At 47.7% G+C, this 25,873-nt stretch overlaps 2 protein-coding genes and 1 long non-coding RNA gene across 4 annotated transcripts; 2 read left to right on the top strand and 1 right to left on the bottom strand.

Annotated features, from left to right (window-relative positions):
* The first annotated feature begins 14,515 nt into the window (after positions 1-14,515).
* On the top strand, positions 14,516-18,278 carry FIS1 (fission, mitochondrial 1). Of its 2 annotated transcripts, none has more exons than XM_036280528.1 (5): positions 14,516-14,650; positions 15,551-15,683; positions 17,024-17,100; positions 17,534-17,639; positions 17,975-18,278. In XM_036280528.1, exons 1-5 carry the CDS (start codon positions 14,606-14,608, stop codon positions 18,070-18,072), a joined length of 459 nt encoding a protein of 152 aa, XP_036136421.1. In that variant the 5' UTR covers positions 14,516-14,605; the 3' UTR covers positions 18,073-18,278. The 2 variants fall into 2 exon arrangements, with proteins under 2 accessions (XP_036136421.1, XP_036136420.1); XM_036280527.1 differs by lacking the exon at positions 14,516-14,650 and adding an exon at positions 15,192-15,464.
* A 2,018-nt stretch (positions 18,279-20,296) lies between these two features.
* On the top strand, positions 20,297-25,710 carry CLDN15 (claudin 15). Its single transcript, XM_036279916.1, has 5 exons — positions 20,297-20,727; positions 23,715-23,879; positions 25,195-25,276; positions 25,359-25,475; positions 25,565-25,710. Exons 1-5 carry the CDS (start codon positions 20,511-20,513, stop codon positions 25,689-25,691), a joined length of 708 nt encoding a protein of 235 aa, XP_036135809.1. The 5' UTR covers positions 20,297-20,510; the 3' UTR covers positions 25,692-25,710.
* Positions 24,636-25,792, bottom strand: LOC118642253. The gene is made up of 3 exons (XR_004961681.1): positions 25,686-25,792; positions 25,384-25,465; positions 24,636-25,027 (listed from the first exon to the last, which is right to left on the bottom strand). It is a non-coding gene; the product is annotated as an uncharacterized LOC118642253 (long non-coding RNA).
* Between the last annotated feature and the right edge of the window lie 81 nt (positions 25,793-25,873).

Raw genomic sequence — 25,873 nt, 5'->3', positions numbered from 1 at the left:
GTTGGAGAAAAGGCTATGGGGGTGAGAATGAAAACAGGAAGCCAGTAAGGAAGCTGCTGTGGTGGCCCAGGCAAGGGACAGTGGTGACCTGATCTATAGCAGTAATAGTGGAGGTGAAGGGATTTAGGGTACGTGATCAGAAGTACAGTTGGCAGCATTTGCTAATGTACTGGATGTGTGAGATTCACCTGACTTCTCAGCTCTAAAACTCTTCCTTAGGGAAGATCTTCTCTGTAATCCAGACTAGGTGAGGTCTCCTGAAGAAAGGAAGAATGTCACCTGTCCTACATTTTCAGAATATAAATTGCACATTGATGTCTTTGTTAGCAGTGGTTTGTGTAAGCCGTGCAAGTATTAGTTTGGTTATGGTAATAAAATCTGTCAGGAGCCAGACACTCTATTCTGCTGTCATCTATTTTTCCTACGTAAAGGAATACTCACAGAGAAGACATGTGGCCAAAAATCACACCAAGAAAAGACATAATGAATGTCCAAGAAAAGGGGCTGTTGCAGAAGTTATTTTGATAGTGTAGTAATGAATGAATTGCACAAATCACATACTCAGATGTTTTAAAAAGTAGTTTTCCTTATATTTCAGAGAGTGTAGGAAAGAAAATGTTTGGCTTCTATACCAAGACTTTCTTCTGCCCATCTGCCGCTGTCTAATCCAGCTACCACCAAATAGGTTTCTTATTTGAAATAAATACCTGCTTAAAATTTTAAGTTAAATTGTTATCATATTGGATAGACAAAGATAGACTAGGCATCACCTTACAGTAAACTAGTTATAATGAGCATGAATAAAGCCAATTAACAAAGAGCAAAGGTCAAATACTGGAATCCAACAGGCCAGTCTGGCCTTAGTCTTGTTTTGTTGGGCTACCACAATGTTGTCCTAAAATCTTATTTCAAATTCGCTCTCCAGAACCCCACAAGCTTCCTAATCCTCACTTATTATCTCTGATCCTATGAAGTTATAACCTTATTACCAGCGGACTCTCAAAGCATTGATGTTTGTTGTTTTTAATTAATTTACATAATTAAGTGGTAAATGATCCAATTTTCTTAATCTATCAACTATTTAAGTAATTAAACTTGAAATGTAATTAAATATTAACTACAACACGTTCAAAGTAACTCTAGGCCAATTTGCTTTAAATCAACTCTCTAGCCCTGGTTAGTATGGTTCAGTTGGTTGAGTCTTGTCCCAGGCACCGAGAGGTCAAGGTTGGGGGTCTGTCCCTGCAGGGGAATGTGCAAGAAGCAGCCAACAGATGTTTTTCTCTCTCCCTCTCCCTTCCTCTCGATAAAGTAAATAAAAACATATTTAAAAAAATAAAATTACTGTGTAAAGATAATGCAGTTAAAGCCATTAATAGCTAATGATTTAATTGACCTATAAATACATTTACTTATAATTAATCACCTAAAATCTTATAGCATTTCCCCTTTTTTCTAGCTTTGTTGAAATATAATTGACTATAACACTGTGTAACTTTAAATGTGTACAACATAGTGATTTAATACATGTATACATTGTGAAATAATTACCACAATAAGATTACTGCTACATTCATCACCCCATATAAGCTTTTTTTTATGTGATGAGACCATTTCAGATTTACTTTTAGCAACTTTCAAGTATATGATACATTATTGCTAACTACAGTTACCCTGCTGTGCATTAGATCTCTAGAATGTATTCATCTTATAGTGGGAAATTTTAACCCCTTGGCTAACATCTCCCCATTTCCCCTAATCCTCAGACCCTGGCAACTACCATTCTACTCTCTGTTTCTATGAGTTTGGCTTTTTTATATTTCACATGTAAGTGAAATCATACACTGTCTTTCTCTATCTGACTTATTTTACTTAGCATAATGTCCTCAGAGTCCATCCATGTTGTCGCCAATGGCAGGATTTCCTTCTTTTTATGGCTGAATAATATTCCATTGTGTGTGTGTGTGCATGTCACATCTTTATTCATTTATCAGTGGACACTTACATTGTTTCCATGTCTTGACTATTGTAAATAAACATGCAATAATGGTAATTATTATAGCTAATTTTTATAGAATTCTTATTATGTGTGCCAAGTGCCTTACATATGTATCTCATTTCCTCTTCATAATAGATTCACTAAAAAGGCATTAGTATTTTTATCCTCATTTTTCAGCTGAAGAAACTGGAGTTTAACCAGATAAAGCCACAAATCTGTGGAGGAATGAAGTTCAATTTGAGCTTACCCCGTCCAGAGGTTCACGCTCTAGAGAGCATTAGAATCACCTATAGGGCTTCTAAAAACACCAACTGCTGGGCCCCACTCCCAGACTTTCTGATCAGCAGGTGTGAAGTAGGGCCCAATAATTTGCATTTCTAACAATTCCCCAGTGATGCTCTTGCTCTTGGTTCCAGGAATGCACTTTGAGAATCACTGTTTCGCACCTTTGCTCCTCCAAGTGTGTTGGAGAATCCTTAACATTGGCATCCCCTGGAACTTGTTATAAATGAAGGCTCACCCTAGACCTACTAAATCAGACTTAGCATTTTTAGGAAGATCCCAGGTGACTAGTGTGCACTCATCACATAGTCATCACATCTCCAGGGGCGACGATTAGTAGTTAGGACTTCAGTCATCACGGGGCCATAGGGGCCGAATAGGGAACAGCAGGGCTGGAATAAGGTTCGGGACTTCCAGGCCTCGGCACCGCCCCCTCCACCTCCGAGAACGGTCCCTCCTCGCCCTTTCTATGGATCTATTGGATTGGCCAACGGAGCCCCCCGCGCCCCGCCCAGCGGAGGACGACTACTCTGCAGACGCAGACGCAGACGCAGACGCAGCTCTCGCCTCAGGTCTCCGCCGGTCCTCCGGACCACCGAGCCCTTCTCCTAGAGCAGCCCTTGCGAAGAGGCACCCACTACTCCCTTCCTCAGGTGCTAACCGAACAGCCACCCGGAAGTGCAGACGTCTCAGTGGTTCTTAGGGCCCGTTTTAGAACGCCTGTCGTTATTCTTTCATTTACCCCACAAATAATTCTTGGTTGCTTGCCCTTTGGCAGAGAGATGAGCCAGGCCCAGTCCCTGTCCACTTCAAGGATTGTAGGATTGGATGATAAATGCTGTACCTCCTAGGATCTGGAGGCGCGGGCCGGACAGAGGAAAACTGACCCGGAGGGTAACGACCCTGAGCCTGGCAGTTGCGGGCTATGCAGGCACTCAGGTGTTTGGAGAATGGAGATCCCCGATTGAAGAGCATTCGGGTGGAAGAAGGGTGGCATGGAAACGTCTCCGTGTATAGGGCGCGTGGTGCCTGGAGGTGAAAGTGGAGAGGTAAGCAGGAGCTATCCTGAAGGGCTTCGTTTGCATAAGAAATTAAGTCCTGAGTAGCCTAGACGGCATTTTAATCAGAAAATATGAATTCTGATTTGCACTTTAAAATACAACTGGCATTCAGGCTGGGTTGGACTAGGGGGAAATCTGAAGGCTGTTGGAATATGGAGACAGAAGGGAGGCGGGATGGCCTGACATTTTTATTGATTGGCAGTCTTGTCTCTTCTACTAAGATGTAACTTCCATGAAGTCTATGCCAGTTTAATTCATTTCTTAGCTAGCGCTTAGAAGAGTACGTAGCACCCAGTAGGCCCTGAACAAATGTTTTTTGGATGAATAAATCCGTTCGCCACGACTTCCTAACTGATTGGCTAGTCGATTGTACTGGCCTCCTCATATCACTTCGTCCTGATTAAATAATACAAAAGGCCAACTATGGAGCTTTCAGAGGCAAACTGAGGAAGTACCAGCTGGCCTCTAAATTAACTTGTCCTCTAAGCAAATTTGTTATTTTTTAGAACTTAGAAAATAGAATGCATAGCAGGATAGCTGTGTGCTGTCCCATTTCACCCAGTTCCCTTCGCCTCAGCTCCCTCCCACCTCCGTTCCCTCCCGCTTATCGCTAACTGCCTCCACTTCTGTACTTGCTCCCCCAAGGCCAACAAGAAATGCCAGTTGCTGAAGTTTGTAACAAGCCCCCTAAATAAATAAAGTAGCTAAAAGTCGGGGCTGATCTCCGAGAACTTGGAATCAGTCCCCGGCTGGCTTTGCTCCTTATTTGGCTTTAATTTGGCTCTGGTGGTCTCTCTATTCTCTCGTGCCACAACATTAGATGAAAGTGGGAAATAGAAGAGGTCAATCACTGAAGATTGGAAGGATACAAATAGTGAAGTCCTGTTCAGTGGGTATTTGCTGAACACTTCTCCTGGGCGGACCAACAAGATGCTGTAGGGAAGAAGTCCAGAATAGGCTCTAACTTCTGCTATAGTCAGGGAGGGGCCCAGAAATCAGAATGTGCTAATAAGTACCAGTTCTAGGTTTTAGTCCCCACAACAAAAAAACATGTCCATTTCCTTTCCGCCCCCTTAAGTGACCGATTTTGAAAAATTCATGCTTTCTTTTGTTTTGAATGATACCACATGCATAGAATCCATATGACTAGCCGTTTACCTTCACAGAGAATGCAGAAATGAATATCGTCATGTCTTCCATTTATTCTTTTGTTAAATATTTTCCCACAGGAGAGTCTAGTCAAATAATATTACATCTTATAGGCCTTACTATATATTGTGTCATTGCTTTCCAAAAAGTTAATCATGGTAACAGCAACATCCATTTATGCAACAATTACAAATTGAGTATCCACTGGTGCTAGGCACTGAGTTGGGTTCTAGGGGCATAATAGACAAAGATCCTGCCCTTATGTAGCTTCTAGTCTAATACAGGAGTGTAGCATTAATCAGATCATCACACAAATGTTTAATTACAAACTGACAAATAGTGTAAATTTAAAATACTGGCCCCGCGTCCTGGCCAGTTTGGCCCAGCAGTTAGAGCGTTGACCCATGGACCGAAGAGTCTCGGGTTTGAGCCCAGCCAAGGGCACATACCTCGGTTATGGTTTGTCCCCAGCCCTGGTCGGGTCTTTCAGGAGGCAACCAGTCGATGTTTCTCTCTCTCCCTCCCTCCCTCCCTCCTACTCTATCTGAAGATAAATGGAAAAATATCCTTGGATGAGGATTTAAAATAAAAACTGGCTGCCCGACCGGTGTGGCTCAGTGGTTGAGCTTTGACCCATATACCAAGAGGTTGCTGGTTCGATTCCTGGTCAGGGCACATGCCCAGGTTGTGGGCCCAATCCCTGGTGGGGGGTCATGCAGGAGGCAGCCAATTGATGTTCTTTCTCATCAATGTTTCTATCTCTCCCTCTCTCTCTAAAATCAATAAAGGAAAAAAAAAACCTGGCTGCTAGCCAAGAGGCGGAGACCAGTTTTACAATTTAAGCAGCACTGATGGTGGTTGGGGGATTTTATTTAAAATTTTAGTACTGTATTAGCTTTTTATTTATTTATTTATTTTAATCCTCATCCAAGGACATTTTTGTATTTATCTTCAGATACAGCGGGAGGGAGAGAGGGAGGAAGAGAGAGAGAGAAACATCAAGGCGAGAAAGACATCGACTGGTTGCCACCCATACAACCCCAACCGGGGCTGGGGACAAACTGCACCCAAGGTATGTGCCATTAGCGGGAACCGAACCCAGGACTCTCTGGTCCTCAGGCTGACGCTCTAACTGCTGAGCCAAACTAGCCAGGGTTGTACAGTGATACCTCGGTTCTCGAACATAATTCGTTCCAGGAGGACGGTCGAGAACCAAATTGTTCGAGAACCGAAGCAATGAAACCCAATAGGAAATAATGGAAACTGGATTAATTCGTTCCAAGCCCCAGAAAATGCCTATTTACTGGCCTAATTTGTATATAATATGTAGAAAAACATAAGTCTCAACAAGAAATAAAAGTGTACAGTATGTCTAAGGGTTAAATTCAGTGTAAAGCGTGACTCTCTCCACAAAGCGTGACTCTCTCCACAAAGTGTGACTCTCTCTGCACTTACACTGATGACGCAAGCAAGGCGCACTGGGCCGAATGAACGCCATTCGGCTCAACTCGGCTCATCTCGGAAGTTCGAGTTCCAAATATTTGTTCGGATTCCAAGACAAAAGTTTCTCGAATCTCCTGGTCGAATACCAATTTGGTCGAAATCCAAGGCGTTCGAGAACCGAGGTATCACTGTATTCGCTTTTTAAAAAATGACTTCTCAGGATTCCTTTGCCTGTTTTGGTTGAATTAACCTGAGTTGTTCCTTCTTAGTTCACCAGCTGCTTAAAGAAAGTCTTCTATTTTAAAAAAGATGAGTAACTAGAATGTATTTATAAACTTTTCCTCTTCTTTCCCCTATTTATCCTTTAACTGATTCTTCTACTCTGAGCACACAGCTCTGTCTCTGCTGATGCAGGACCCAGCTGTGAATCCCAGCTCCTCCACTTCTAGCTCTGTCACCTTGGACAGATTACTTAACCTTTTTGAGCCTCAGTTTCCTCATAGGTCAAATGGAACTAGTAATAGCACCTTCCTGGTATGATTTTGGCCACATGTCTTCTCCTCTGTGAGTATTCCTTTATGTAGGAAAAATAGATGACAGCAGAATAGAGTGTCTGGCTCCTGACAGATTTTATTACCATAACCAAACTAATACTTGCACGGCTTACACAAACCACTGCTAACAAAGACATCAATGTGCAATTTATATTCTGAAAATGTAGGACAGGTGACATTCTCCCTTTCTGCAGGAGACCTCACCTAGTCTGGATTACAGAGAAGGTCTTCCCTAAGGAAGAGTTTTAGAGCTGAGAAGTCAGGTGAATCTCACCATCCAGTACATTAGCAAATGCTGCCAACTGTACTTCTGATCACGTACCCTAAATCCCTTCACCTCCACTATTACTGCTATAGATCAGGTCACCACTGTCCCTTGCCTGGGCCACCACAGCAGCTTCCTTACTGGCTTCCTGTTTTCATTCTCACCCCCATAGCCTTTTCTCCAACAGCAGCCAGAGGGATCCTTTCATAATGGATCATTTCACTCTGGCTCAAATCCCTCCATGCTCAGCTATCACACAGAAAATGAAATCTTGATTCCTTACCAAACTCTGTATGACCCTTTCAGATCTTCCCCTGGCTACCTCTCTGCCCTCCCTCCTCAACTTGTTTCACTTGTTGCTTTGTCTGTCAGGAATGTTCATCCTCATTTACCTGCATGGCTTATTTGTTCACTTTAGTGCTGTGCCCAGGTATCAGCTCTCCAGAGGGGGCTTCTTTAGGCACTTCTCTTCTTTCACAATTCCTTTACCCTGCTTTGTTTATTTTCATAGCATTTTCAACTTCTGACATTATTGCTTTTAGTTATTTAATTGTTCAGTTATTTTTCTGTTCTCCCCATTAAAATGCAAGCTCCTTGAGAATAGGAACTTAATTTTATTTAGTGCCAGTGCCTGGCACATAGTAGGTGCTCAATAAGTATTTGTTGAATGAATTAAAACATGAATGAATGAACCAAATAAGAAAAGGGGTAGGGCACTGGCCGGTTTTCTCAGTGGTTAGAGCATCGGCCCGCGGACCAGAGTCCCAGGTTCAGTTCCTGCTAAGGGCACATACTTCAGTTGCAGTTTGTCCCCAGCCCCGGTTGGGGTTGTGCAGGTGGCAACTACTCGTGTCTCTCTCATGTCAATGTTTCTCTCTCTCTCTCTCTCTCTCTACCTCCTTCTCTTCCTCCTACTCTATCTGAAGATAAATGCAAAAATGTCCTCAGGTGAGGATTTAAAAAAAAAAAAAAAAGAAGACTAGGGGTAGAGAATGGATGTTCCAGATAGAGGGGACTGCCTGCGCAGAGGGCCTGTGACCACTGGGGGTTTTCAGAACTGAAAGAAGGCCCGTGGGGCTGGGGTACAGACAGGGAGAGGTAGTGTTAAAGAGAAAAACCACAGGCCCAAAATTGTGTCACTTGTCTAAGGCCAATGATACCAAACTTAGATTTAATACCTGATGTAACTGTAGTTTCAAACTCTCAAAAAAAATGTAATCTTAATCAACCAGTCTGGAACTTTCTGATCAATACCATTAAGGTAATATGTCACCTGTACCCCCTCCATTCTCCATTGAAAGAGACAACCTGCATGATAAAAACCCTTGCCACATCCTCCCTCCACCCCCCAACAAAGATTTCTTCGTCTTACAATAATATTTTATTTTGTTAATAGTTCCCTTACCTATCCTCCTTCCTGTGAAAGTCTTCCATTTTGTACAACTACCTGGAGTTGCTAGATGGGATGCTGCCCCATTCATGAATCACATAATAAAGCCAATTAGATCTTCAAATTTACTTAATTGAATTTTGTTTTTAACCATAGTAATGAAGAAATGAGGCAGAGAGTTAAGCATGAACCAGATTATAGAGGACCTTGTAAGCTATGTTACAAGATTTTGGCCTGTGTTCTAATGGCAATGAGATCCGCCATTAAAAGGTTTCAAGTGCATTGAGAACTGTGTTTTTATAAGATCCCTCTGACGACTGGGTGGTAAATTGATGATAATGGGGCAATAAGGGAGGTGTGGGACCAGTGAAGTGACTGTGGAAGTCATCTAGGCAGAAATGACAGTGGTTTACATTTGGATTCTGGTTGAAGAAGATGGACAAACATAATATGGATGTAAAATTAACAGGCACTATTTTTTACCCTTATGATCCAAGAAGGCTAGCTAACTAGATCTGAAAAGACACATACTCAAACTTAGGACTTCGTCATTGGCACAGAATTGGGCCGACCAAGGCATTCTTTTTTTTCTCCACATATATATATTCAACAAACTCTGATGGAGCTTTTTCCATACACTAGGCCTGAACAAAAAACTGCAGCAGATACAAAATGATTAAGGTGCAGCAGGCCACCCCACAGAAGTAACATTCTGATAAAAATAATACCATTTTGCCTTCCTGTGTTCCCTGCGTTGCCAGTACTTGCTCTCCGTCCTTTGTCCTAGTCTACTTCATATTATGTATATCTTTTTACCTCCGCTGTTTACCCCAAGGCCCAGCCAAAATTAGGTGCTCAATGCAACTTTGAATGAACATGAATTTTTCTCTTTTACTATTATGCTGGTAGTCATAAGGGAACCAGTTTTCCAAACTGAAGTTTCTGTCAAAGTTTACTGAGCTCATATCAAAATTATTTCAACTGCCCAAGCCAAATAGAGAATAACATGCCTATCTAACTCACAAGGTTATTATGAGAATTTTAAAAAATTTTGGGAGTGCACCAAGAGGTCACCAGTTCAATTCCCTGTCAGGGCACATGCAAAAGTTGTGGGCCAAATCCCCAGTGGGGGGCATGTAGGAGGCGGCCAGCCGATGTTCTCGCTCATTGATGTTTCTATCTTTCTCTCCCTCTCCCTTCCTCTCTCTCTAAAGTCAATAAAGAAAAAAATAATAAAAATAAAAAATTTTAAGGGGATTTGCAAATGTGAAAGGTGGTTTGGATGATAAGCTCTACATTTGCTCCGCCCTCTTTACAGTCATGCACCGCAACGCATATATGGAGGTGGTCCCATTAGATTATAATGGAATTGAAAATTTTTTATCTCCTAATGATGTCATAATGTCATAGCACGACACATTACATAAATACCATTGTGTTACAGTCACCTGCAGAATTCAGTACAATAACATGCTGTATAGGTTTGTAGCATGTACTGTAGGGGAACAGGATTTGTCACCCCAAATATGTCTATTTGTCATAAGAAACAGCAGACATGGCCCTGGCCGGTTTGGCTCAGCAGTTAGAGCATTGGCCTGCGGTCCAGAGAGACCCAGGTTCGGTTCCCACTAAGGGCATGTACCTTGGTTGCAGTTTGTCCCCGGCCCTGGTTGGGTCGTGCGGATGGCAACCACTCAATGTGTCCCTTTCACATCATTGTTTCTCTCTCTCTCTCTCTTCCTCTCTCTGCCTCCCACTCTATCTGAACAACAACAACAACAAAATGAAAAAATGTCCTTGGGTGAGGATAAAAAAAAAAAGAAATAGCAGACATGCGAGAAACTCCGAAAACCAAGTAGCAGTTACTCTTTGTAAAAGACATTTACATCAAAGGGAAATCTTACACTTAGAAGAGTATTTCCCTTGCTATACCAGGAGTTATCTGGAGAAACTCTTATCATGCTGAAGGCAAGACTTAAATCTGCATAACAACCTTACCCTTTTTTACTGTGCTTTTCCTGGTAACCTCCTGTAACTGACTTCTCCCATCCCCAACATCTTTTCAGCCAAAGATGATATTTGAGGTGGTGGCTTCAGCCATTTTGGTGAGTTACTCAACTTTCATGGGTCTCCCAACTATTCTGGAGTTATATATATTATTAAACTTTTGACTTTTTATGTTAATAATCTGTCTTTTATTACAGGGATGTCTCAGTCAAGAACCCAGAAAGGTAAAGGGAAAATTATTTTTTCTCTCTTACAGATCGATAGGCTATACCATATGGCGTAGGTATATAGTAGACTATACCGTCTAGGTTTGTGTAAGTGCACTCTATGGTGTTCACACAAGGAAATTCCCTAACAATGCATTTCTCAGAATGTAGCCTTGAAACTGGACAATGAATGAGTCCAGGCTGCCTGTCACTACTTGAGCCAACTAAGCAGAGACAAGATTGAATCATATATGAGTGTTTATTCCAGTATTGCCAGCAGTATGGGAGAGCAGTGGGTCATCCCATAAAATCTCTGCTCCTCCTCACTTGCCAGCTGTTTTTAGAGGGTAGAGAAACAATGGCTACATGAGAAAGGGCAGTTAGGCAAAAAGGAAAAAAAATAGGTAAAATCATTACAGGCAATCGGGTAGGAATGTAGGCTGGGGGTTGCAGTCATGGATCCAGTGTTCTGATAATTGGGATGTTAATCTTTCTGTGATGTCAGGTAGTCCCCCTTGTTCCCAGATTAGGAGAATGGACAGCATTCCTGAGGTAACCTCCTAGCCACGTCAGAATGGGCTTTTCTTTAATCAGAACAAAGCAATCATGATTAACATTGTAAAGGATGATTAATATTTCTTATAACTATGGCTAGTATCCCACTATGATTAGTTCTCTATTATTTTATTATTTTATTATTCTCTCCCACCCCTTTCATTCTCATCATTAAGCAGGATATGGTTGTACTAGTGTTGGCTTTATTTCATGTTTATTCAACAAATATTTATTGAGCATTGATCTTGTGCTAGTGTTAGCGGCAAAATGGCACCAAAATGTTACTGGCAATGGGACCTCAGTTCAGCAACCTCAGTACCTGAGTTCTGGCTAAGAAACAATTCAGAGCCAAGACTCAAATATAAGCAAAAGTTTATTTAGAAAGTCACAGAGGTAGAAAAAGTGAACCAGCTGGGCTTCATGGGCTCAAGGAACAAGTTACAGGGGCAAAAAAAGGGGCCCATAGAACTTAGGAAAAAGAAAAAAAAGGGGGAAGGGGAAAGAGAAAGGCTCTGGCATGCTCCAGAGAGAGCAAACACTGGGGGAGGAATGGTGTGGGGAGAGGTGGGCATGCTCAAGGGAGGGGGAAGTGGGGGAAGCTGAGGGAGAAATGAGGGAGAACGAGCTGAGTCCTTTATCTTAAGGGGTTTTATTGGTTTCCCAAAGGCAGGGATTTTAGGGGAGGTCTAGGGAGGATCTCAATAGAATATTCATCAACTTTCCAGGGGTGTCCTCTCTCGAAATGGTCTCCACTAATTAATCAATGCCATGGCAAGGGGTCATTAGTCATCACAGCTGGTCCTGATGTCAGTCTTAGCATCACCCTGCCTGGCTTTGCTGTTTTTCTGGGCCTGGAGCTGAAATACCTGAGGCCTAGATGTTATCTCTAGGACTTAATGCTCTAGGGAGACATATGAGACTATTCTCCATTCCCCTCGTTCCTCCTCTAAGGGGGATCTACCGAATGACTGTCGACATGCCAGCCGAGGAAAGGTCAGGGGAGGGTCTGAACTGCATGACCAGATATGATAGGGGAGGAAATATCACCCTTGATGGCCAGGTCCCACCCCAGTTTTGCCCATTGCTAGGCACCAGGGGTTTTCCACCCTGGTGACTTTCAGCACCTGGCCCATCATTCCTACTCTGGTCATGCCTGTCTAACTGCCTGTTACACTAGGAGCTGGAGATGCAAGGATCAACAAGATTGAGTCCCTGCCTTCGTAGAACTTACATTCTAATGTGTACTGAAGCACTGTGGGTCAAGGTTGTTAACACACACACACACACAAACAACATTCATCTGAGTAAATATGAAGATCTAATTGGCTTTATGAAATTATTCACTGGGCATCACCCCATGTAGCAACTAAAAGGGTGCTCCTAGGGAGTTGTATGAAATGCAGCTATTAACAAAAGAACTGAAAGGATTGTTTTTAGACCAGGACATCTTTTAGAGAGGAGGGAATGGAAGGGTTTTATCCTGCAGATTGCTTCTTCATTCTTGGGCGAGGGAAGGGATGGAGAGGGCCCACTTGAGAGATTTACCTTTTTGGTGCTTCACTAGACAATTCCAGACTTGATTAAGATTACATTTCGGGGGGGGGGGGGGGGGGTGTTGAAACCGCAGTTAAATTAGGTATTAAATCTAGGTTTGAGCCCAACCAGTGTGGCTCAGTGGCTGAGCATCAACCCATGCACCAAGAGGTCACTGGTTCGATTCCCCATCAGGGCACATGCCCAGGTTGTGGGCCCGATCCCATTGTGGGGCATGCAGGAGGTGGCCAATCAATGTTCTCTCATCAATGTTTCTATCTCTCCCTCTTTTTTCCTCTCTCTCTAAAATCAATAAAAAATATTTGTAAACAAAATTTAGGTTTGATGTCATGGCTTTTACACTGAGTGATGCCATTTTGGGCCTGTGGTTTTCTCTTTAAAAGGGTCAAAAGAGCCCTGGCCGATTTGGCGCAGTGGTTAGAGCATCGGCCTGCGGTCCAGAGAGACCCGGGTTCGCTTCCCACTAAGGGCATATACCTCGGTTGCAGTTTGTCCCCAGCCCTGGTTGGGTCGTGCGGGTGGCGACCACTCGATGTGTCCCTTTCACATCGATGTTTCTCCGTCTCTCTTCCTCCCACTCTCTCTGAACAGAAAATGGAAAAATGTCCTCAGGTGAGGATAAAAAAAAAAAAAAAGTCAAAAGAACCCTGGCCAGTTTGGCTCAGTGGTTACAGCATCAGCTCGTGGACCAATGAGTCACAGGTTCAATTAGGGTCAAGGGCACATACCTCAGTTGCGATTCGTCCCTGGCCCTGGTTGGGGTCATGTCAGAGGCAGCCACTCAATGTGTTCCTTTCATATCGATGTTTCTCTCCTCCTCTCTCTCCCTCCACTCTATCTGAATAAAAGTGGAAAAAATGTCCTCGGGTGAGGATTTAAAAAAAAAAAGTCCAAAGAATTGGAAAGTCACTACCTACCCAGTCCCATCACTGCATAGAGGAGCCAGAGGAGCCAGCAGCATTTCCCCTTCCCATGCTTTTTTGCTCCTCACTGCCAAGCTCCTTATTGCCCTTGACCCCCACACAGCAGACCTTTCCCCTCCAGGGGCATATTATCTAAGTAATGTTTAAAAGATTGGACCCTGCCTGCCAGTGTGGGTCAATTTGTTGAGCATCATCCCATGTACCAAGAGGTTGCTGGTTCCATTCTGTCAGGGCACATGCCTGGGTTGTGGGCTTGATCCCTCCAGTAGGGGCAGGGAGCAGGAGGCAGCCGGTCTCTCTCTCTCCCTCTCCCTCTCTCTAAAATCAATAAAAACAAAACAAAATTTAAATAGAAGATTGGACCCTCTCTGCAAGTAATGGCAGCAGCTTTTCTTTCAATTCCCAATGTCCCCTTATTGTCTAATATAGTCTCTGGGTGTATGGCTAATAGATCCAGTTTCTACCCTCTTGCATTGTAAGAGTAGCAGAGGCCCTGGAAACCCTGGTATTTTGTTAGTTTTGTTTTTTGTTAATCCTCACTGAGGATATTTTTCACTGATTTTTAGATTGAGTGGAAGGGAGGGAGGGAGATAAAGAAACGCATAGATCCATTGCCTCCCTCAGGACCCCAACCAGGGTGGAGGATTGAACCTGCAACCCCGGTACATGCTCTTGAGCAGGAATCGAACACAGACCCTTTGGTCCTCTGGCTGACGCTGTAACCGCTGAGCCAAACTGGCCAGGGCAACCCTGGTATTTCTGATTTTCTTGCAGACGCTAAAAAGTCCAGTGTCCCAGATCTCTAGGAGGGACTTATAGCTCATCTTAGGGTGGAGGGTGGGATGGGTAGGGTTAGACTGGTCCCTAAAATTACGTGACCCATGCCCAGTTCTCCACAGGAAGAGCACCTAGAAAGAGGAACATGAGGGCGGGAGTGACTACGCAGTCCCGGGACAGTGTGGTTAACAGTGGGACCCACCTGAGCGCAGGCTTTACCGACCCCACCCACCCGCTTACTGAGCGTGGACGGAGGGGCGGGACTCCACTCGGTCGGAGAGGGGCGGGCTTGGCGTCGGCAACGTGAGGTGATTGGTTCTGCGTAGGGGAGGGGGCCCGCTTCCGCTGAACACCGGAAGTGGCCCTCCAGCTCTGCCAGTGGGCCATGGAGTTGGTGGCACAGTAACGTCTGAGGTTTGAGGATTGCGGGGCCGGCGGCCATGGAGGCCGTGCTAAACGAGCTGGTGTCTGTGGACGACCTGCTGGTGAGGCCTGGCCCTGAGGGGGCAGAGAAGAAATTTGGGCGGTCGGGTCCTGAGGAGAATCGGATAGGGGCCAAAAACCCTTTTCTCATCAGTTTTGCTTAGAGACGCTGAACTACTGCTCCCGGCAGCCTTTGCAGCGTCCGGCTCCTGCTGAGAGGTTCCACTTTGCTCCAGAGGCTAATGGGAGTTGTAGTTAACTGCGCCACCACGCCTCAAACTCAAGGCCTGGAGTCTGGCGTGGAAACATTGACGGGTCCTGGGTGCGTGCAACAGTTAGGAGGCCAGCGTTCTAACCTGTTTTGAGTGCTCCCTCAATGGCGGGGGACTGTTGCGACCACCATAAAGTTTCATGTATTACTATTCGGCACATTGCTAAGTGCATTACAGGCGATAGATATCTCAATCTTTGAGCTATAAGAGGTAGTCACTATCTTATTCCCGTTTTACAAATAAGAAAAAGTTCAGACGAGGCAAGGTGGGGCGGGATGGTGGAAGCAGTCTCCGCCGAGGGACTGCGTGGGCTGTTGAGCAGTTCTGACTGGTGTTGAACCACAGCATGTTTACTGTTCAGCCACTTGGGGTCAGTTGCTCCGGGAGCGGTGCCTGGAACTGCCACCAGGTGGCATCTCCACTCAGTACCACAAGAGGGAGGGAGCCGGATTGGGGGGAGGGGGGGAGGAGGGGAAGACTGTCCAAGGAGACATCCCACCGACAAGAAACGGAAAGCCTGGGTCCCAGAGGTGGAAGTAGAACCTGTGGAGCCAGATATCAAGACCCGCGAGGGAAATGTGGCAGCGACTGGGGCAGATGGATTGTAAGTGGGAAATGGACACCTGGGTCCTGATAGAGAATGGTTTGTCCCCTTCGTTTCTAAATGACTCCTCTCCTCTCCTATGGCAGAAGTTTGAAAAGAAATTTCAGTCCGAGAAGGCAGCAGGTTCGGTGTCCAAGAGCACGCAGTTTGAGTATGCCTGGTGCTTGGTGCGAAGCAAATACAACGATGACATCCGTAAAGGCATTGCACTGCTGGAGGGTGAGGTGCCAGGCTACTCTACTCTCCCCTTCACAGCTGCAATCAGGGTCTGCCCTTCTCTACTGCCATTGGTCATTCCCTCCCTCCATCTCAAGTGCTGGGATCCTTTTTCAACATGGGACCCTATAGTACAGTCACCTCACAGTTATAGTAAACTCACTATTACAAAGGGCTATATACATTAGCCTTGCTTCTCCCGGTGTACTTTGCGCTAATTACTACCTCATCATTGTTTTGCCAAACAGTCAGGCCATGTCAGTTTCCACAGGACTTTGGTGATCTGGTAGTCTAACCATAAAGAAAGTGACTTGTCTGAAGTCCCACAGCTATTAATGGCTGGATTAGGACTAGAGGCTCCTGTCTGATGTGTAAGTCCTGTGCTCTTTGCCCCCCACCATGTTGCTTATTCAGCAGCTGTTGTTGAAAACCTTTTGTGAGGATGGCGTAGAAGACAGTCCCAAAAACCTGTGAGCAGATTCTTTATTGGAATTCTATTTCCCATTGTTTTGGGATGGGTCACCATTTGTTGGAGACCATAATATTTTACCTTTAAATTTCTCTGTCTTGGTCAAATAATTGTATATAAGCAAATAGTCAGTGTACTAGCAAAGGATGCTTATTGTAAATCTTTAAAAATAAGAATCTTTCTTAATGCTAATATTCTCACCCTACATTTGTCTCATTTGCCAATTCAGATTTTTTTCAGGTTTCCTCTACAGCAGGACACGGCTGTAGAAGAAGTGGTCTCTAATGGTTGCCAGTCTAGTTGAAGAGATAAGGACAGACACTTGGGAAGATTTATAAACACCCACACAAATACTTAGCAACAAATTCTAGTGCATAGAGTACAGTTGAGCACATAAACTTCTAGGAAGTCACTGAAGTAAGAGTCAGGTGGGGTTATTGAGGAAAGGCTAATTGAAGGTGGGTTTTCAGCTGATTTTTTTTAAAGGGGTGGAGTGGGGGGTACAGACTTATTTTTAACACTTATTTGGGCAACTAGAAACTGTAGTTGAAACATAGCAGATGTCAAAACTGAGTAGAGATGCCTCTTGGCTTTTCCAGTGCCTTGATTTCCTCTCTGTTCACTTGGATGAACCAGGGTTGACTGCAGTATTGGTACCAGTGTGTTGATCACCAGGGTGTTTGGGCAGCCTGGGTTCATGCTGCTCAGAGCTCTGAGTAGGAAGCCAAGTGTGACTTGAGCTGAAACAGAGGCTCAGGAGAGTGACTTTCTCCCAGGATTTTATAGGTATTCAGAAAATGGAAGGGGGGTCTCTGGGACACAAGTACTAGTAAAAGAAAGGAGCAATTTTCACCTTTTCCTCTCTCTGCCCCAGAGCTACTGCCCAAAGGGAGCAAAGAGGAGCAGCGGGATTATGTCTTCTACCTGGCTGTGGGGAACTACCGGCTCAAGGTAAGGCAGAGAGCTCCCTCTCCGCTCCATCCTACTTGGATGGGCCACAGCACCCTCTCCTTTCTCTCCTCCAGGGTAGAGCCTAAAGAGGGCAGTGGGCAGGGGATGGTATCGGGTACAGAGGTACAAGATGTTAGCAAGTCAGGATGCTGAGGGAAGGTGAGAGACAGGATCAGGGTGCCGAGGGTGTGGGGAAAAGGTGACGTCAGGATTGGGGTGCAGCCCCGGGCCTTGGGTTGTTATCTCCCCTAGCTTATCATCCCCACACAGTTGGGGTTGTTTGTGGACTCTACTCCATTGGGTGGAGCTGGAATGAGGGAGGGGGTGGTGGAGGTAGAGGGAGGAGCCCCCAGGGCAAGTGAAGGGAAGGCCCCTCTGATGGGCAGGAGAGCTGGAATACTGAAGGGGCTGTGTGTGTGTTTTCCGAGTGTAGGAATATGAAAAGGCCCTAAAGTATGTGCGAGGGCTGCTGCAGACAGAGCCCCAGAACAACCAGGCCAAGGAACTGGAACGGCTCATTGACAAGGCCATGAAGAAAGGTGAATGCCTTCCCCTCTGTCTTCCTCCACTCTCCATTCTCCTGTCTCCCAGGCCCCCATCATTCCTAGGTCCTTCTCAACTATTAGTTTAGTCCTCTTCCTCTTACCCTACCCCATACCTGCACCCTCTAGTCTCTCTTTAAATGATCCTTCTCCCAGCAGTTCCTCCTCAAATCCCTAGAAGCCTTTTTTGTCCAACCCTTGGACTCCCAAACCTTATGCATCGAGGTGGAGAAGTACATCTGTTGAGGAGCAGTGGGCAGGAAGAAGATAGTAGCCAGGGTCCTGGTGGGCTGGAACTCAAGTCCTAACAATCTCCCTTTTCTTCCCCCTAGATGGATTGGTGGGCATGGCCATTGTTGGAGGCATGGCCCTTGGTGTGGCAGGACTGGCTGGACTCATCGGATTTGCTGTATCCAAGTCCAAATCTTGAATAAGACTGCACCTCTGCCTCTGCCCAGGGATACGTGGGAGCCCATGGAGGACACCAGACAGGGGCCTGTCTATCTTCGCTGTCCCTTCTCCTGTACCCCGTCACTATCCTCTGTGACCTCAACCACCTCTCCCCTAAGATCTGTGCTCTAGCCCCAAATCATGTGCTTTAGGATGAGTGTAAATAAAATCAGGCTTTGACTTAGGGACCTCTGTGTCTGTGTTGAGGAAAGGGCAGGTTCCCTTGAGCCCAGAAGTGGGGGTAACACATGGTCCTTTCCTGCTCTGTGTTCTTCTGTTACCTCCATGCATGGGGTTCTCTGTTGTCTGCAGAGCTGCCCAGATCCCACGCCCTTCCTCTCCCCACCCCACCAAAAGCCATGTGGCCTTCACACAGCCCTAGGATCCTGGGATATAGCAACAGGCGGTGGGAAGGGCAGAGCTGAAGGGACAGTCTTGGATTTATGTCTCCTGTCTCCTCTGACCCACTAAGCTGCCTCTCAGCACGTGGAGTTTTCCACACTAGGGGGCCCCCCCACTCAGTTTCCTCCAAAACCTCCGCCCTTCCCCTCCCTTTGTCTTCCTGCTTCCTCCCCTTCCTCCTACCCTAGCCTTCTTAGGAGAGGGGGTGCTGCTGGGGTGGGGGGAGGAAACGCATTTGGCATGGAGTTGGCAGGTTAGGAACCCAGGACACCCTGGTTCTAGCCTGCGAGATGGAAGGTGGGGACCCAGTCCCCACCCAGGCTGCTTTGCCTCACACCCACCTTGTGCCAGGCTCAGCTTGGGCCTGTCTTGCTTCACTGCATACCTCTCATTCCACAGCCAAGCCAGCCCAACTCGGGGATTGGGGAGGAGGCCCCTGAGGGGAGCACAGAGGAGCCTGACACGGGCAGGAAGGGAATGGGGGTTTACATTGCTGTTCAGTGATGTACTGTGTGATTGCCTGGATGTATGATCAGCCCCTTGGAGACTAAGCCAAAGCCACACTTGCCGGAAGAAAACCAGGGCTGTCCTGCTATGACCTTGGAGCAGGAAATGAGACCTATGCCAAGACAGGTGCTCAGCTTTGGCTTGGGGTGGGAACCCAGAGGTTCCTAATCCATCATAATTAACAGAGTTGGTGACAGTTCTCATAACAATGAGCTTAGATTAGCCATGGGATCACCTGGGCCTGAGATTTATCCCCAGGGACCCTTGGCAGCAAGATCAAGTTTGTTGCTGAGGGTCAGAGATCAACCCACCAAAGGGGAAAAATCAAGTTCAGGAAGTTGAAGTTTGCAGGAAAGCAACCCCTGATGTCTCCACTCTGGGTCTGAGGCACCGACACCCAGGGTTGTCAAGGAGAGTCAACAACTATCGAGTAATTGATGTGTGTGGGGAGCTTTGATTTTTTTTTTCCTTTGGTTAATCCTCACCTGAGGATAGGATATTTTTTCATTGATTTTTAGATAGTGTGGGAGGGAGGGAGAGACACACATGATTGGTGCCTCCTGCACGACCCTGACTGGGGCTGGGGATGGAAACTGCAACCCAGGCATGTGTCCTTGACCATGAATCGAACCCAAGACCCTTCAATCCATGGTGACACTCTAGGCGCTGAGCCAAACCGGTCAGGGCAGAGGTCACATTTCTTATAACCTATGAGGTAAGTAGTAGTAAGACTAGTTCACAGAGGCAGAAATAAACTCATGGGGCTCAAATTTTATGCCTGCGTTGCTTTGGTAAATGATGGGGTCTTGTTTGAATCTAGGTTGGTTGGACTCCGGAGCTGTCCGTTTCCCCCACAGACCCTGTTCCCTTCTACAACCTTAATCTTCCTAGAGGACTCAATGCCTCAACCCCTAGGTTTTTGAGTTTCCTGAATTGTTCTCACGAACAGCAAGAGGTAGTGGCTTTGCTCCCTTGTTCCTTTGCCATTGAAGGCTGCAGTGGCCTGTCTGTGGTCATTCTGTCTCTGTCTCTTCTTTCCCTCTTATTCCACTCTCTGGCCCCTGATGAAAGCTGAGTCAGAGACACGCTTCCCCTTGGCTCCCAATGCCTCCCATGGGGGCCCCTCCTTGGCTGCATCCGTTAGTCACTCCCTGGTAAGTCCCCCCCCACACCCTAGTGGGGCGGGGAGCCCAGGGCAGCCCAGAGGCTGTGGACTTTTGGCCCGTTTCGTTTATTCCCTACATCTCATCAACATCTGCCGCACTTCTCTTGGCTCATTCCTCTGACTGCTGACCTGCAGGGAAGCAGAAACCCAGAAAGAGGGAGGGAAGGCAGAAACCTGGAGACAGACCTGAGGCCGAGGCTGCAGCTGTTCTTCCGCCCTTCCCCACCCTCCTCCTTCCCACCCTGCCTTAACACCTCTCTTTAGCCAAAGCCCCCCAAAGTTCCCTGGGGCTCAGCCCTTCTCCCTCTGGGGCCCCAGGTGCCCCTTAGGGCCTGCGTCCCACCATGTCAGTGGCTGTGGAGACCTTTGGCTTCTTCATGGCAGCCCTGGGGCTGCTGATGCTGGGTGTGACCCTGCCACACAGCTACTGGAGAGTGTCCACTGTGCACGGGAATGTCATCACCACCAACACCATCTTCGAGAACCTCTGGTACAGCTGCGCAACCGACTCCTTGGGAGTCTACAACTGCTGGGAGTTCCCGTCCATGCTGGCCCTCTCCGGTACAGGGTGAAGGTGAAGGGAGCAGAGGGAGGTGGGAGGTTGGAGAGAGCTCCGGGGAGTCCAGATGCTGCCTGTGATCTGGTCTTGGGTGCCAAACAGATACAGGAGGCCCGATGAAGTTCAGAGACCAACTCCTGCTGCAGGGAATGCTGGGGGTAGGCCCCTGTCTAGCACTGCAGTGGTGACCTGGTCACGCGTGGCCCCCTGCCCTCATGTGCCACTCTGTCTCAGTGGTTAAAGTGCAGGCACCAGGGTTAGACTGCCATGCCAGCGCCTGCTGTGTCCTAGCTCTGCGCCTTGGGCAGGTGGTAAAATGAGCTTAATTGACCCATCTGTAAAATCAGGATCATAATAGCACCAATTCATAGGGTAGTCGTGGGAAACTTATGAAATAAAATGTGTAAAATGTTAACATGATGTTAACATCTATATGCATGCAAACAATTTTAGCATTTTAGTGTTGGGTTGGGCATGCTGGAGTTTGTAGAGTGAAGAGGAGGCCTCATCTTGGATTCTCTGGAGTTGTGACAATTTCAGTAGCCTCATCAGATTTCCACTGGGACACGCTGCTGTGGCAAATTTTAAAGGGCTGCTTTAAAGAGTTTGAGTATCGCCCTGGCTGGTTTGGCTCAGCGGTTAGAGCCTCGACCTGCCGTCCGGAGAGACCCGGGTTTGGTTCCCGCTAAGGGCGCGTACCTCGGTTGCAGTTTGTCCCCGGCCCTGGTTGGTTGTGCAGGTGGCAGCCACTCGATGTGTCCCTTTCATGTCGATGTTTCTCTCTCTCTCTTCTTCCCACTCTACCTGAACAAAAAAGTGGAGAAATGTCCTCGGGTGAGGATAAAAAAAAAGAGTTTGAGTATCTAATGTAAGCAGGTGAGGATGTGGGCATGTGTGTTCAGAGTTCTTTGGGGGAGTGTATTTTTTTAGTTCTTGGCAAGCTGGAGCCTATAGCCCTTTGGGCCCAGAAAGATTCTCATCTTCCCACTTCCTGCTCACCCTATGAGTATAGCTCCCCCCCCCACTCTATTTCCTAGGGAAGGCTCCCTTCAGTTGGCCCCTTGCCAGCTGAAGGAGACCAGGAACCCTCTGTGGTGCCACTACCTTGGCCTCATGGTGTCTTCCTGGAGCATCTCACTCATGTAGGTCCCCTTCTGCAGGTGCCGGAGGTAGGGGAAGGAGCAGAGGCCAACACGGGGTTTAGAGCAGGGCTACACAAAATCTCCCAAAAATTTCAAAGATGCTCTGAGCAGTTAGGGGGTCCAGATGGGTCTCGTGTCCCCACTATTCCCAGAATCTCCGGAGGCAGCTGCAGAGGCTTCATGCTTTCATCCCTCTCTCTAGGACTTACAAGGCAAGTGCCCCCCCCCCAAAAAAAAAACCTTTAAAATAGTTGAGTACAAACTGGCCCAGAATGCTGGGTGGCCAGAAGGGACATGGGAGGCAGCCAGGGCACAGCCCTGGCCATCCTTACCTCTTACACTCAACCACATGGTGAGTAAGGGCCTTTGCTGTGAGCCTGTCCCACTTGGAACTGCTGCTCTTGACCTGAGAAAGGACCATAAGTGCACAGGAAAGATGAAGGACCAAGGGCAGGCTTGGGGCAAGGGCGCAGCTGCCCAGTGTTGAGGGGCATCTTGGTTCCGGGTGTGGTGCTGGGTACTTCGCATACACCATTTTAAGGCTGTTTACCATAGTTCTGCTGTTGGGGCATTAGTAACCTCATTTTAAAGAACCTGGAAAACTGCAGGGATAAGGGTTAACCTGCCCCCAGTCACACAGATGGTGGGGAGGTTGGAATCTCGACTGAGTGTTTCTGAGTCCAGAGCTGGCTGACTTCCAAAGCTGGTTCTGGTCCTGAGAGGGGCCCTGACAGTCATTTAGTCACCTCCCAACTGTGCACCCCTAGTCTCAGCTATTCGGCCCATGGTCTCACAGGCCCTTTGATAATCTACCCTTTGTCTACCAGAGCTGGTTGGCTCCAGGTGGAGATGGTAGATGGATGGGTGGGGATAGGATATGGGGTAGGTGAAGAGGGCGCAAACTCCAGAGGGAATGGCTAAATAAGAAAGTGCTCCCAGAGAACTTTGTTCCTCCTCCCTACCTCCCAGCTCCAAGCCACTAAACATCCTCTTGGCAGGGACCCAGCCTTTCCCCTTCAGCACTGATGGCACTGCCCCACCTGGGAAAGGAGTGCAAGGTCCTTGGGTGCTAGGCAACTATCCAAGTCAGAGAAGGGGGAAGGGGAGCCAGAAAGGAAGCCAGCCATTTCCTTCAGCTTTGAGAAAGGGGGAACTGAGGCTCTGAAAGCATGTGTGCAAGACTGACTTGGATTGGTCCTGGCCCAGGTATCCCACCTCCCAGATTAGAAACCGCCCTGGACCCAGTGACCCACAGGCCACTGCTGCCCCCTACTGGTGACTTCAGGAAGAAGTTCAAGTCAGGATTGTCTGGCACCGTGCTAAGCACTAAGTGGGACCTGGAGAAAGGCAGATGTGGGGAAGGAGCTGGGGGTGCCCAGCGGGCATAGTAGAGGTTGGTGGTGATCTAACAGAGCAGTGGTTCTTAACTAGGTGATTTTGCCCCCCAGGGGTCATTTGACAGTCTATGCATTTTAAGTGTCCCCTTTGGGGAGACTACTGACACCTAGTGGTGGAGGCCAAGGATGCTGCTGAACATCCTACAATGCACAGGATGGCCTCCCAGAACAAAGCATTATCCCGCCAAAGTGTCAGTAGCACCCGGGAGAAGCCCTATAGCAGAGGTATAGGCAAAGTGCACCGGCGCAGGTGGCAGGGCAGGAGAGTCTGAGACTCCCTGGGATTGAGGTGAGCTCCTGGGAAGGAGGGAGGGGAAGAAGAAGAGTTGAGGACTTCTAGGGACTAAGGCCAGAGCAGGGGCTGTAAGGGGCTGGTTATTATTGAGGGGAGAGGAGATAAAGGGGTAAAGGGTTGGCTCAGGGACCCATGGCTGCAACACACCTCCCCAGGGTACATCCAGGCCTGCCGGGCACTCATGATCACCGCCATCCTCCTGGGCTTCCTGGGCCTCTTGCTGGGCATGGTGGGACTGCGCTGCACAAACATTGGGAGCATGGTGCTCTCCAGAAAAGTCAAGCTGGCGGCCACTGCTGGGGCCCTATACATACTGGCTGGTAATTGAGGGAAGGTGATGGGTGGGCCCTATGCTGTGGTGGGAGGTTGGGGGTGGCCCTCAGGGTTTTCTGTCTTCTCCAGTTCCCACTCCTTCCCTTTTGCATTGACACCTGCCCTCCCAGGCTAAGCTCTTCCCTCTCTTCCTGCTCACTTCAATTTCACCCATACTCACCAAATCCCTTGGCTACAAATCAGTCCATTAGCAATGTTTCTAGAGCCCCCACAAGGGCAGGCATAAGAGAGGTGTGGGAGAGATGCTGAAGGTGAGAGTGAGTGTCTGCCCTCCTGAGCATACAGCCTGGGGGGGGGGGGGGAGATCACAGTCAGGGTATGCATGCACACACACACACACACACACACAGAACACAGAAACAACACTGTATGACTGGCCATCCCTTTTCAGTTTATAAAACATACCTATACAGCCCTGGCTGGTTTGGCTCAGCGGTTAGTGTTGGCCTGCAGTCCAGAGAGACCCAGGTTCGGTTCCCACTGAGTGCATGTACCTCGGTTGCAGTTTGTCTCCAGCCCTGGTTGAGTTGTGCAGGAGGCAGCCAATTGATGTGTCCTTTTCACTTCGATGTTTCTCTCTCTCTCTCTCTCTCTCTCTCTCTCTCTCTCTTCTCTCTCCCTCCCACTCTATCTGAACAAAAAAATGTAAATATGTCCTCAGGTGAGGATAAAAAAAAAATTCTAAACCATACCTACACATATCACCTCATAAGCTGGTGAGGTAGGGAGGGTCTCATCCTAGTCTTCAGATGTGGAAATAGACTCAGAAAGATCAGGTGACTAACTAGAGGACAAGGCCCCAGCGAGTGGCAAGGCTGGTCCTGTTGTCCAGGGATCTCACTGGCTTCAGGCCTTCACTTCACCTGAGTGGCAAAGGCATGTCACAGGCTCTGAGGGCTTTGGGAGGCCAAAGGACACAGGTGTCAGGACAGACAGGGCTAGTTGGAAAAGACTACTAGGGCAGCTGGGCTTTCTAGAATGGACGGGCAGTCCAAGCGAGGAAACTAAATGATCAAGGCACTAGAGGGCAGGGATGAACAAGGCAGGTCAGGGATAGAGGAGACAAGAGCTGGCTGAGGAGCAGAGTGTGGCTGGGTCCTGGGTTCTGGCTGGATGGAGAAGTTTTCAGTTGACTCTAGGAAACAAAAGGGTCATGAGCTAGGGAGGGGGAAGAAAGGAAGGGAATAAAATTTGCTCTTGGACTTGATGCCCCACATCCTGCTCTCTGGGCTGCTCCTGCCTGGCCCTCCCCCTAGCTTCCTAGGGGCCTAGGGCTCCAGTGCAGTTCTCTCCCTGCCCCAGGTTGCTGCGGGATGGTGGCCATCACCTGGTATGCCGCCAACATCACCCGGGACTTCTTTGACCCCTTGTATCCCGGAACCAAGTGAGTGTGGGAGCCCCACCCTTGGGGTAGAACTTGACCATGTCCCTGAGCTAGCACTGCCCCGCGTTGTATTTGTCCCCAGGTATGAGCTGGGCCCTGCGCTCTACCTGGGCTGGAGTGCCTCTCTGCTGACCATTCTGGGTGGTGTCTGCCTCTGCTCCAACTGCTGCTGTGCTCCCAACAAGGACCCTGCCACCAGGTAAGGAGGGTGAGCTGCGTGGGGTTGGGGGGCAGTGAGGGCGGCACCTGCTTCTGATCCAGGACCTCGCCCCTTCCCTCCTTCGCCAGCACCCGGCTCCCCTACAAGGCCTCCACAGTGCGGTCCGCTGGCCTCTCTGCCCACCTCCAGCCAGCAGCCTCGGATGAAAAGGGCGACATCAGCTTTGGCAAATACGGGAAAAACGCTTACGTGTAGGAGGCCTGACTTGTGGATCCTATTCCCTTCTCGCTGCCCCCAGTGAAAAGAGGTCCCTGGATGGAACCCCAGGCAGCAGCAGGCCCTCCTTGGGGTTACCACCTCAGGGACCAGCCTCGCCCCAGGGCCAGGCCACACCCTGGGCTCCACCTTGGGGCTGGAAGCCACACCCAGCTCAGGCC

Source organism: Molossus molossus, unplaced genomic scaffold, assembly GCF_014108415.1.
Source record: "Molossus molossus isolate mMolMol1 unplaced genomic scaffold, mMolMol1.p scaffold_m16_p_3, whole genome shotgun sequence".
In the NCBI taxonomy this organism is placed as follows: Eukaryota; Metazoa; Chordata; class Mammalia; order Chiroptera; family Molossidae; genus Molossus; species Molossus molossus.
Note: the sequence above shows the minus strand (reverse complement) of the source record. Positions and strands in the feature narration are given on the sequence as shown.

Bases quoted from the DNA above. Each gene is read 5' to 3' on its own strand.
- FIS1 (XM_036280527.1), top strand. From the start codon at position 15,207: ATGTTTACTGTTCAGCCACTTGGGGTCAGTTGCTCCGGGAGCGGTGCC. The intron at 17,101-17,533 runs GTAAGGCAGAGA...TTCCGAGTGTAG, and splicing joins TGGGGAACTACCGGCTCAAG to GAATATGAAAAGGCCCTAAA. The intron at 17,640-17,974 runs GTGAATGCCTTC...TCTTCCCCCTAG, and splicing joins TGACAAGGCCATGAAGAAAG to ATGGATTGGTGGGCATGGCC.
- CLDN15 (XM_036279916.1), top strand. From the start codon at position 20,511: ATGTCAGTGGCTGTGGAGACCTTTGGCTTCTTCATGGCAGCCCTGGGG. The intron at 25,277-25,358 runs GTGAGTGTGGGA...ATTTGTCCCCAG, and splicing joins CCCTTGTATCCCGGAACCAA to GTATGAGCTGGGCCCTGCGC. The intron at 25,476-25,564 runs GTAAGGAGGGTG...CTCCTTCGCCAG, and splicing joins AACAAGGACCCTGCCACCAG to CACCCGGCTCCCCTACAAGG.